The 12,897-nt window shown below is 43.3% G+C and overlaps 1 protein-coding gene across 2 annotated transcripts in view; it reads left to right on the plus strand.

Annotated features, from left to right (window-relative positions):
• SEC22A (SEC22 homolog A, vesicle trafficking protein) overlaps positions 1-6,295 on the plus strand; it is a 66,610-nt gene extending 60,315 nt beyond the window's left edge. For both annotated transcript variants that reach the window (XM_046659324.1, XM_046659325.1), the window contains exon 7: positions 2,042-6,295. In XM_046659324.1, the coding sequence (XP_046515280.1) occupies positions 2,042-2,242 (201 nt within the window). In that variant the 3' untranslated portion in view covers positions 2,243-6,295. The remainder of the gene's footprint in view (positions 1-2,041) is intronic.
• The last annotated feature ends 6,602 nt before the right edge of the window (positions 6,296-12,897 follow it).

Here is a 12,897-nt window from a genome sequence, read left to right on the forward strand (position 1 = left end):
TACTTCAGCCATCAAACATAATTTAGAAAACTCAGGAGAAGGAGAACCTATTATATTTACCTGTGTTTTTGCTGGCTGTGTTCTTTTTGCTTTCTCAATGCACCAAGGTTCCTTCTTTATTGTTTCCTTTCTGTTTAGAGAATTCCCTTTAGCCATTCTTTTAGGGTATATCTGTAGGCAACAAATTCTGTTAGTCTTCTTTCACCTGAGAATGTCTCTATTTTCCCTCCTACTAGTTACAAAGGGAAAAATAGTAATTTCACAGTGGAGAAACCTGTCAGACACCACTTTACCAAGAGATCAAAGTTAACATCACCAGTAATAAGACATATTACACATCACCTTCTGTGGTAGTCTTGCCAAAATTGCATATTCTCACTTCAATCTTGAGAAAACATCAGACAAACAAATTTAAGGGACATTCTACAAAATAACTGAGCAATACTCTTTAAGACTGTCAAGGTCGTGAAAAACAAAGACAGACTTGAGGAGCTGTTACAAATTTGAGGAGACGTGACAACTAAATGCAATATGGAATCCTAGTTTGGATTCTGGACCGGAAAAAGGGCCCTAGTGGGACAACAGGCAAAATTCGAATAAAGTCTGTAGATTAGTTAACAGTATTGTTTCAATGTTAATTTTCTGGTTTGATGACTATACTATGGTTGGCATGAGGATGACATTATGGGGAGCAGGGTGAAGGGTATACAGGAACTCTGCTATTTTTGCAGCTTTTCTCTAAATCTAAAATTGTTTCAAAGGAAAAAGTTTTCTTCGACTTTTTTTGCACAATGCAAATCAGATAAAATAAGTGCCTCCAATTCCTTTTGCTTGGATGGCAGTCTTCCTTTTAAGTAAGCAAAGTCCTAATTTGTATAAGAACTAACTACATTTAACAGGACATTTCCGCATTCTTTCTTCCTTGTCACAAACACCCTAATGTCCTTCCTATTCTGAAGTCTGGATTTGCAGAGAGCACACAGAGACCTGTGCTTCTTTCTTAAGACATTGTAATCACATGTAATTTCTATATTTACCAGATTGTGAATTTTAGATACCTTCTAGAAAACCATTTATTCAGCAAATTTGTATTGAGCACTTAGGTGCCAGGCACTGTTCTGGGCACATGAGATAAATGAATGAACAAGATAGTGAAAAATCTTCCCTCTCATGAAGCTTAGATTCTATTGGAAGAATACAGATGACAAACAAACATTTTTGAAGTATGTTTATAGTATGTTGTGGAGAAAAATGAAGCAGGAAGAGGTGAATGCCAGGATTTTTTGGGGGGAGTACTTTCTTTACTATCTCTTCTAAAATAGTACTCACTGCCTTCTGTTTTCTTTTTCTGTTTCATCTTTTATCTTTTTCAAGATATAACTATTTGGTATTATATATATAAAATTTTTATAATCGTTCTCCCTCCACTAGAATGTAATGTGAACAAGGGCTTTCTTTTTTTATTTAAAACTAAAGAACATTGCCTGATTTGTAGCAGGCCCTCAATAAATATCTGTTTAATGAATTCTCCCTCAAATGTTCCCTCAGATCCTCTGCCTAGCTTAGTTCCTTGCACTTAATGGGGGATCAGTAAATATTTGTTGACTTCATTAGTATTCGGATTCAGGTTATGTAAGAGTCTGTTTTACTAAATGGCTTGCTTGAGCTTTTTGTACTTTTCTGGGATGGGAATGAGAGATGGAACCCCCTCATACCTTGAGAATGCTTCTTAGTTGCTGGTCATCTTGAGGAATTTGTCCAGCCTGTTTGTAAGAGGGTCATCCAATTGTACGTCCATTTTAAATATGATACAAAATGCTTTTTCTTTTAAAAAATGAAAAACATTAAAGGAAAAATCTATTTCCCTTTCAAACTGTAGAGTTTTCATAGCTGAATATCTTGAAGATGTTATGTTATCTGTAGATTAAAAATCCCCTTATTCCACTCTCATATTTTAGTCTATGGCCTGTTACAATTTTATAGTAGAAGCCTGTTTCTTTTCTTGTATCCCTAATCATCTTTCATTTTATATTTTGAACAGTGTTATCTACTTGTCTACTACACCGGCTGGCGGAACGTCAAATCTTTTTTGACTTTTGGCTTAATCTGTCTATGCAACATGTATCTCTATGAACTGCGCAACCTCTGGCAGCTTTTCTTTCACGTGACTGTGGGAGCATTTGTTACTCTACAGATCTGGCTAAGGCAAGCCCAGGGCAAGGCTCCTGATTATGATGTTTGACACCATCCTTCAGACGTATTGCCTTGGCTTCCAGGGGAAAAAGGAGGGAGCATATCTTAACTGCCACTGTGATAAAGAAACTGTTCACCACAAATGAGAAGCTCTGTTTTCTTTCTCTCCAACTGTCCTTTTTGTTTTAAGTCAGCATGGCATGCTTGGAAGCATGCAATACCTGCTTGGCAAACTCCTCTCAGAAGAGTGTTGGCCATTAGATTGTTATTCAGAGTCGGAGAAGACGACTTCTCTCTGCGGGACCCTGACAGTGGAGGAAGTCAGATGCCATTGGAAGACTCGGCCCCCAGGCCTGAATCCTTCTGAAGAGTTGAATCAAAAATAGGTGTGGTACTTGTTCTGAGGACCAAGCAGGAGCTTTACAACCTGGATTTGCCTTTGTGAGGCATTAGTATAGACCAAATAAAAAGATGCTGCAGTAAATTGGAAAGTTTATGTTTAAAACAAGTGACTTGCTAAATATCAGATTATTTGCATATTTATGGTACCTTGAGTTTATGAAGTCCAGGATGGTGTAGGATTGGTTCTTTTTCCTTTTTTACTTTTACTTGAATCTTAACTCTGGAAATCATCTGACATAGGAGAAGGCTGTGGTAAGCTCATCTCTGGAACATCACAAGTGTTGAAAATATGTTGACATGTGTTTCCTATTTAGACCATGCTTGTAGTTTCTTTTGAAATCACTTCTTAAAAATACCATTCGTTAGATTGTATCCATCATTTCCCAAACTTCAATCACTTGAATAGTAAATATACTATTATTTACTTATTTATCTTTTAAATTTTAAAATATTTGTAAAAGAAACTAATCTCTACTCCAAATGGAAAACCAGCATCAGTTTGCCATAAATAAAAGGTAACTACAAAATAAATAAAATTACAGCAAAATGTTATTAAGTTCTAGCTGGATGCTAATGCCTGCCAGGGCTCCGAATCCAGGAGGCCTGCTGTTTTCTCTGTCGCAGTGAGACAGACGCTGCCCAGCACCAAAATGGGGCTCACTCTGTAGAATTAAAGCAGAAGGATAAGAGAAACTCGTGAAGGGAATGACACTCACTCTGGTTCAGCAGTATTTAATTCCACCTGTGTACCACCTAAAAGCATCTTATGTGCCACCAGGGGTCTGGGTCCTGCCCTGTGGGAACACGGAACTGGGCTCAGAAAATCCAAGGTGACTTTCCTGCCAGTGGCTGTTACTATTTTATGGCTTTGAGGAGTTAAGCACCTAGTATCTTAGAGAACTTACTTGGTTTTTGATAACATTATAAAGATTGTTCAAGCAGTTATGAATTAATAATATAGGAAGCACAGTTTGAGTCCATTAGCAAAATCTAAAACTCTCCTGCTTTTTGAAATTATCTTCATGAGTGATTTTCTTTTGTTTTTTAACGAAAAAAATTCCAAACAAGGAATTCATAAGGTATTAAAAGATGATATCTGGAAAAACAGTGGGCGCATTACTTATAATTCATGTTGCTGGACCTTTTTAGTAAGTAGAAGGAATAGTCCAGGGGGTGAAGTCACTGAACTACCTTGTGCCGGAGCCAGTATACGTAGGTGTGTCTACAGCCGTACAACGGTGCTTAACCAGGAGCCTTGTGCTCCAGTCTCCTTTCAGGAGAATGAGGCAAAAGGAAGACAATAAGCTTATGATATCAGGGATTTGTTTAAAACGAGAAACTCCAGTTCAATTTTCTGCCTCTAACAAAACTGCACAGAAATTATGTATTATCTGAGAGATACCCTAAGGTATCACAGGACCCTAAATCATCAAAATAAAATTGATTTATGTTTGGCATTTTGTTTCCGAGCCGGGAAAGTGAAGTGGTTCAATTTAGAAAGGTGTTGCTAAACTGGTAGTTAAAACAGTAAGAGTTTTCTTGTAAGTAGTCAATTAACCAGGAGGTTGGAGCATTCTGGTTAATTGTGACTTTGCTATATATTGATATTTTATAGCTCTTTTACCAGTTGGCTCTCCTTATCATTGAATTATTGAGTTAAAATGTTTGGTAGTTGGATCTATTCAGCAGGACACTTGAAAACTCACCAGCTGTCTTTAAAAGCTTATTTTTTGTTTTTGTTTTGTTTTTTTACCAGCTGTTTTGGAGAAAGGGATGTTTACATCTTAATGTAAAAAATGAAAACAGGTATAAATAATGTCTTATGTATAGAAATGCTTTCTTTCATTATTTGGTGCCTGCAATTTCTGAGTATTTATATAACTTCCCTGCCTCTATCATGTTGTTGCCAAAGAAACTATGAATTTGGAACGAAAAATTTTTGCCCTGAGTGTAAAGAAGTCCTTCAGCTCTTGAGAGAGAATCCCTCAGGCCTCTAATGTGTGTGGCGTTTATACCGCACTTTTACCTCCAGGAGCAAGTCTGCCTTCAGCTAATCATGACTTGTAGTGTGGGAGTGGTGACTGTCCTCCTGCTGTGAAGGAGGGAACTCAGGCAATCAGATCATAATGACTCACCCCAGGGGCCACGGAGCAAAGCACACACATCTTCCAATCTCTTAGTCCTGGGCTCCTCCACTAGAGTGGAAACCTAAAGATAACTAAGATTATATTCAGGGAGTCTGTCTGCCCTTGGTAAGATCAAGGAATTGGGGACTTCTTAAAATAATGAGCTCAGGCCTGCTATTGTCAAATTTAGGTGTATATTGTCTTAAGGTAATTTTGAAATACTGGTTTTTGTAAGGTGTGCTATGAGAGCAAAGATACTCTCTTTTATATCCTAAAAGTAATTGCCATATTTGCTTGCTTTTTTGGTCTGTATTGGAAATGTATTTATACCTGGCCTCTTTCACAAAAGAATTTGAAGCAGCATACGAAGAAAAGGTGTATACAATAACATTAATGAAATATGAACAGAAAGGGGAGAAAAGACCAATGGAAATGGAAGGAAGGGTGAACACTGTGCTTTTATTAGCTGTAAAATTGGACTCTTGAACTTCCTGGAAGTCAAGGCTTGAAGAAGGGAATCAAGTTTCACATCGCCTAGCTCTGTCTGTAAGTCAGAGCAAACAGGTCCTCAGGGCAGACCTCTTCCAGACGGTTCTGGTGGCAGTGCTGGCACTGCGGGTCCTGGGAAATGCTGCAATGAACAAATCCTCAGCAGTTTTATGCATATTTGCATGCGATGATTGTGCCTTGGATCCTCAACTTTAACCAGCTTTCAAAGGCTTTCTTTTCAGGGTGTTTTTTGGTGTGGCTAATAGAGGATTTGTTCCCATAAGTAAGAATTCTTATCCTAAGCTAAAAACAAGTACTGTGTTAAAGCTTGAAAATCCATTTGAGACAAATGCCTAGAGACGTGGAGAACTTTTACCTAATTTTGTAATTTTATAACTTATATGAAGTGAATGTGCTGTCCCTGGATTAGCACATTTATTTTGTATTAAATGTGATCTTTTTCACAGTGGAATCCAGTCTGGAGAAACGCATGGCTCCACTTCTGTTAGGCCATGTCTGGGCACTCATTAGAGAACCAATTTATCAAGGCTCCACAGAGACCAGATTTGTCAGATGACCTTACCTGGTCACAGAAGTGCCTCCTCCTGAGGCTAGCTGCCCACCAAAAAGGCAGTTGCTGGGCCTTTATTCCAAAAGGTTTACAAAGTAACCGAAGAACCCACCCTGAGCTGTTGGATTTCCAAGAGACACAACAAAGTGTACAGCATATTGTGTGTTTGTGTGTGTGTGTGTGTGTGTGTGTGTGTGTATATTTTTACCTTTCTTGTTATTATTTTAAGAGACTCTCTGTTCAGTTTACAAGTTAGAACTATCATAGAGTATGTGGTAAAACAACAAATAAGTTATTTCTAAAGCAGTCACCACTCAGACCAAATTGGACTCTTGGCCTTACCGCGAATTATAGGGCACTCTTCAGGGCTGCGTTCTTTTTCTATGGTCAAGCCTTCTTTGTATTTTTCTGCTTCATCATCTCTAAGGAAATGGAGTCTTTCTGCCTAAAAATGCTGTGGTAAAATCAAACCTGATTTTTTATTTAAATTGGCTTTAGTGTATCCTAGCTGAAAGTTAATAAAAGAAGCACCTCCAACCCCAAGGGTTATGAATGAGTTTGTGTATAAAAGCTGAGAATTTGACTCTTTTGGTCTGATTGATTGGGGTTAGGTTAGCGGTGTCTGGCCATGTTGATCAGTGTTCTGGGACTATGCTGAATGCTGGCGTTTCGCAGCCTCCTGTTTGAGAATTGGGCTTTTCAAAGAAGCAGTGTCTGCGGCTGCCACTCCTGTAACATCGCTTCCTGCAGTGGCCAGGCTTTCTGGGTTACTTTATTTAGCAAATGAGATCACAGCGTCAAAGCACTGCGTGTGGGAAGCCATGTGGCTTATATCCTCCTTGCTTGTGAACAGTGAGTGGTGTTGACACGTGTGCACATGTTTTCTTCTGCAGTGGCAGTGCCGGTGTATAATAAATAGTCTCAGCACAATTGTAGGCTGTAGGAAACTCAAGGAGAGAACAGGCTTAGTTCTCAGAGTTCCTGAAGTCAGTACCCAAGCCTTGCGAATTGTTCCTTGCTGTTTCCTTGGCAACAAACCGTATTTTCAGCCGAACCTCGCCCACGGTTCACATTTGCCCTTTTCTCCTGCGTCCCGCAGCACAGCAGTGCAGCGTCACCCAGCAGAAGCACGTTCAGTCTCCCTCTCACAGTGGGAAACAGAACTAATACATTCCGTCTCGCACTGGGTCCTGGCAGCCCCACCCCAGCTCTGCCTTGGTGCCTGCTTTGTGCCAATGCTTTCTTTGAAGCTGGGTTGTCAAGACCTTGCCTAAAGGTGAACAAACAATGTTTTGCCCTTGCACTTTGAATTCTTCCAGTGCCCAGGACTAATGATAAGAATGCTTGTTAGTGCCCTTTGTGGGCCACTGCTAGGTCCTCCCACATAGTTAATCCTATGGCAGCCTCGGGGCAGGGGAGAGGCACTGTGTCACGTTCATGTCAGGAGACAGACGCATGTTCAAATCTGCAATTCAGGTTTAAATGACTCTAAAGTTGGTGCACGTTTTTCTATGCCACAGAGGCTCAGAAAGAAAATTCTGAGTGTGTGTGTGTTACTGACAGCCACTGGGCTCATACTGTTACAGCAGCAGTGAGAACAGACAAAGCCGATGTGGGTGGGGGTGGCACTGTGTGTGATAAGCATGTCACCCTCACAGAAAGCCTTTACGTAGGCTTTCTGTTCCACAGACAAGCACCTGAGGGCTGAAGAAGGTAAGCGACTTGACCTCAGTCACAATCTAACTCTTGGTGGCACCAGGATTTCAATCCAGATCAGTCTTACTGAGAACTCATCTCTGAACCATCGTGTAATATTAAGGTAGACAACATGGAATTATGTTCAAATATTTAAGGAATATATGTTGGAAAATGTATATACAAGAAATCTGCATTGCTTTTTTTTTTTTAAAGATTTTATTTTTTTCCTTTTTCTCCCCAAAGCCCCCCGGTACATAGTTGTATATTCCTCGTTGTGGGTCCTTCTAGTTGTGGCATGTGGGACACTGCCTCAGCGTGCTTTGATGAGCAGTGCCATGTCCGCGCCCAGGATTCAAACCAACGAATCACTGGGCCGCCTGCAGCGGAGTGCGCGAACTTAACCACTCGGCCACAGGGCCGGCCCCTCTGCATTGCTTTTTTTAATAAAAGAGACCTGGTCAGTGCTAACTCCTGTAAAGGAGATGTCCTAGACTGAGTAAAATAGTTTCCTGAAATTCCTGCATCTCTAACAGCGACATAGGACAGATGGCTGAAAGAGGTATGGTGACCCTTGAGCGTGCCTAAGATTTTAGAGCAGGGAGGCATCCAGCTTCGTCTTTGTAATAAAGCTAACTCGCGGATTCAGGATTCTGGATCTAGAATGTTACAGCCTCACTGGCGATTCGTGTGTTACGTTTGCATTTTCTGGCGGAAGGCCAGGATAGATTGGTTCTTTGCTATGAAGTAATCTCGTGAAAATTCTGCTGTAAGTGGTCCCTATCTCTGAAGAGAATTGTTTAATGAAGACATTTAAACAAAAAAATAGAAGGTAACTATGCAATATTCAATAGCTATTGAGTTTGAAGTCAGACTTCCTGGCTCTCTCTTCCACTAGCATGGTGACCTCAGCAAGTCACGGAACCACTACCTCAGTTTCCCCATCTGTAAAGTGAGGACCATAATAGTACCTTGGACAAAGCATTGTATTAAATGAGTCAGTAAATATAAAGCTCTTAGAGCAGAGCCTGGCACAGGGAGTGCTAGGACAGCACTGTCCACGGCATTGCGGTCTGTCTCGGCGTTACTTTTACCTTCAAGGAAATAGGAGTCTTTTAAATTGCAAATGTCCCAAATATGATAAATTATTGCACAAAGCTTTTCAGAAATCGCCAATTAAGTGAGGGTCCTGTTGCAATGTCTCCAGCAAGCTCTTGCGTGCAGGCTTCTGGGCAGGGCGGTGGGGATGCTGTCAAAGAGGAGAGGGGAGTTGAGAGACTCTTGCTTTCCAAGTGCCTGCTCTGTATCAGGTGCAGAAGGTTACGTGAGCTTCAGAAAACCCACCCAAGCTAAGAAAACAGGATCCAATTGTCCAGTGTCACACAGCCTGGAGGCGGTGGACTGCTCTCAGGACCCCACAGTCTCCCAGGCACTGGAGTGCTGTCAAATGGGGAAGGTGCCTCTGGAGACCTCACCTTGTCCAGCGTGGCACTAGCGCTTTGGCCCCATCATCCTTCACTTTGAACATTCTAATCTGATCTAGTGGATACTCTTGGATGGCGGCCACCGTAGTGCGCACCACTCTCTGAGGGCCCCCATGAGTGTCTATGTGTGTGTCGTCTGTGCATTGATGGGAAGTGAGGGGTAGGGGAAGGCAGCCAGCAGCCTTCAACCTGCAATATGGGAATATCATATAGATGCCGGGGATATGAGAGCTCAAGGGACTCATAAAAAGTACAAATGCAACATGGCTTTTAAAAGACTATTCTGAAGCAAAACACACTCCTCTAAAAAAAAGAAAACTTCAAAACTCATGTGAGCCAGGAAGTACCACTTTTGCTAAGTGATGAAGTCAAAGCAGAGAAGCAAATATTGCAAAATTGGAAAATAGTCCAAGTTAGAATAACTAGAGATACTGACAAACCAGAGATTCCAGGCAGGTCTAAATTAGAAGTTGGCTGAGGGGAGAAAAGTGACGATGCTCCTAATGAATTCCAGTGAGAATTCTTTAAATTCATGAGCATAATAGACCCGTGATACAAAAGGGGCCTTGGGGATGAATATACGCTCGCCAAGGGAGGGGGTGGCTCAGCTCTGCTCACTAGAAACGGGTGGGTCAGGTTTGGGGCTGGCAAGCCGGTGGGGACAGGATGCCTGCTTCACCCTGAGGGTGAATCCTGGACGAATCCTTTCCCTTCTCTTTGCGGTCTCTCGCCCCCATCCCCTGTCTTTCTGGACCCTCTGCTTGCTCTTTGAACTTAGATTGATCTCCACCCTTCCGCACTCCATGGGTCAGGACCTTGATGGGAACGGCCTCCTGGCCGCACTGCTCTTTGCCGCCTGCTGCTTCTGGGTTGGTGTCTGGAGAAGGATGGAGCAAAGGCTGCTTTAGACTTTGGTTTGAAGGTGATCTTCCCACAGATCCCTTTGGCACGATGCTTTCATTTGTCTCTCTGCCTTTGGCTCTAAAATCTCAAAATCCTAATTCGACTGTGTTTATGTTTGTGCCATACGTGTGGTCTGGCACTTGAAGAGTGGATAGAGTTACACAAATATTCAGAATCGGAGAATGTCAGAGGAGGAAGAAACCTTGGAGACTGGCCATTCCAACGGCCTCGTCTGGCTTTGTTCTTGCATTTGTCTTGCGAAGCAGTGACCCTGAAGATGAGAAGGAAAGATAGGCAAGAGGAGGACAGCAAATATCTTAATTTTCCTCCCAAGACAGGAAAAAAGCCCACCAAAGGGCTTTACTGAAAATGTGGAAGGATAAGAAAAGCCACAGTACCATAGTAATTGGATCTCATTTCATCTACTGTCATCCTTGAGGAGTGTCAAGCCCTCTGTTCTTGCCAAGATCATCAGTACCCAGCCAGACGGGCACGCTGGACAGAAGGGCCTGTGGGCTAGAGCCACAGATTTTGTCCCTGAGTGTCAGAGCAGCTACAGGGGCCCTGGGGGAAGCAGAGTGGGAAAATATCTGTGAAAGCTCTTCCTACACTGTGAAGCTCGTCCAAATGGGGGACGTGGTATTCTCTGTACCCTCCCCTCCCCTCTGCCTCCACAGATAACACCTGCCCTCCCAACTCTCCTGCTGACCCCTGTGCTAAGTGGCACGGCCAGCACGGCCCAGCCTTGTCACTCCTTCCCTTCTGGAGATGACCTGTACAGTATTTGTTCTCTTCGGTGTTCAGTTGTTTCAACTTAGACAAATTCCTAGTGTGTTTGTCCCTGCTGCTGCCCTTCTCTTGTTCAGGTGGCAGCGAGAATCTGCTCAGCGTGACTTCTGAGCACTGTCCATCCAAATACCCGAGAATGCTTTCCTGCCCTGCAGACGTGAGCTCAGCATCTTTTTCAGGCATTGGGAAGTTTCATTTTGTGCTGACTGGCAACTCACGTCTACGTTGCAGCACTATGGGAAACACTCATGTTTTATCATTTGAAAACGATAGCTCTGGGCATCATTGAACTATAATGCCACTCAGGTGATACTTGCTTTTGGAAAAGTTCTGTAAACATATTTGTAATTTTGGAAGTCTGGAAGTAACGTGGCTCCCTGGTGAATCTTTAGCTTCAGCTTCCTCAGTGCCCCAAGCTTTACTGGGCCTTCCTGCTAACGGTGCTAACCCCCCACTATACTCAAGGCATCCCCATGTTGGCTGATCTGGTCTTGGTTTTAGTGCTCTCTGCCGTCAGAGGGCATAAAACGGTGTTCAAAACTCACCCCACGTATCAATGGCGACTTTGCTGATGTTTTGCTAATTTACATTCTAGGTATGGATATGCTTTTGGAAAAAAGTATAAATCCCTAAAGGAGAAACAAATATGTTTTCTGGGATTAGCTCAGTGGAGATGGGGACGGGAAGGGCTTATAAATGTTCCGAGTTGCATTCCTTTGCGGTCCCGGTGTGTGCTGGGTGCACACGTGCATGTGTGTGGTTTCATGGGTCTGCCTGAGGGCCTGGTCTCTACCAGGCAGAGCAGAGTGGCGCTCTCCAGGAGCTGAGGTTCCCACTTAGGCCAATCAGCCCCTAAAGTTTGGTTTCCTTTTCTAATTTTCTAATAGTTAAACGTTAGCTCTATACAATACATCCTTCACCAGGCACATTTGAACTAACGACATCCATTCTCTTTGGAGCAGGCGGCCTGCCTGTGGCCAGAGCTGCTGCATCTGTGTCCCCATGTGGCCATTGTTGCAATGAACTAGTGAAGTCTTTTTCACTGGCTCCTTCATTTTCACTTGTGTTAAATTTAATTTTACCAAGCCCCTCTGCCTTTATTTCCTGAGCCCAAATATAACCCTGTGTTTGATGGGAGCAGCAGGCAGGAACTGCTGAAAAGGGCCCCCTGCCTTCCTACCACCTTTCCCTTCCTCTGGGGGAAAGAGGAATCCTGGCATGCATGACGTGGCCTGCATGGGCTTAGCAGACAGCCCCGCTTTGAATCTCCTCTTTGTTCATTACCAGCTGTGTGGGCTTAGGCAAATAAGTCAACCTCTCTGTGTCTATTTCTTCATCAGTGAAATGCAGATGCCAGGAGGATTAAATGAGATAATGTTTGTGTGGTGCTATCCCAGTGTCTGGCACACACAGAGTGCCCAATAAATGGTAGCCATCGCTATTATTATAGCTGTTAGCTATCCAGGTCAAGTCAGTTCATCCCTGGCTTGCATCTCCTCCCGTCCCACCTATGGGGGTCCTTGCAATGGTCTGTGTTCTCGCTTGTATTTTCAACTTTGTTTCCCCTAGCATAGAAACATGTTTGCCTCACCTGTTTTAAAACATCCTTCCCTTGACCTTGGATCTTTTCTTGTTCCATCCTCCACGCCTGGTCCCCTCACTCCTCGTTCCTCTCCTCATCCCCCCATTCCTCGGCCTCCTGCTCCTCAGTCCAGTGAGCTGCCTCTTGCCAAGGGCACCAGTGTTCTCCCACCTGTTGCCACCGTGACTGAGTCTTCAGCCGACGTGCTCTGCACAGCAACATGTTGTCTTCGCTCAGGAGCCCCTCCGAGGCTCCCTCCCCAGGGTCCCTCCCCAGGGTCCCACCACGGGCTGAGTGCACTGTTCTTCAGACCAGGCCCAGGCCCCCGGCCCAAGCCACAAATCAGACCAGGACACATGATCAGTGAAAGTGTTTAATAGTTAAATTATTTAAATAGACTTTTCAATTTCCATGGGAAATCATAATCGTATCCGTTTTTGCAAGAGCAGGAATAAAAAGAGTGCACACCCCTTAGAGGGAATGAAGAGCCAGCACTGCACGTTGTCACCAGTCACTGCGGGGAGGGGCCCCCACGAGGCCGGGGAGGCCACGACCAATAGGGGGAACACGGGAGAACTCAGCACACACACGTTACTCGGGTTGGAAGCAAAACGAAACCCCAGCACCACTGTGAGCGATATGCGGGGGAGGGGGACTTGAGAA

Source organism: Equus quagga, chromosome 4 (genome assembly GCF_021613505.1).
Source record: "Equus quagga isolate Etosha38 chromosome 4, UCLA_HA_Equagga_1.0, whole genome shotgun sequence".
NCBI classification, from domain to species: Eukaryota; Metazoa; Chordata; class Mammalia; order Perissodactyla; family Equidae; genus Equus; species Equus quagga.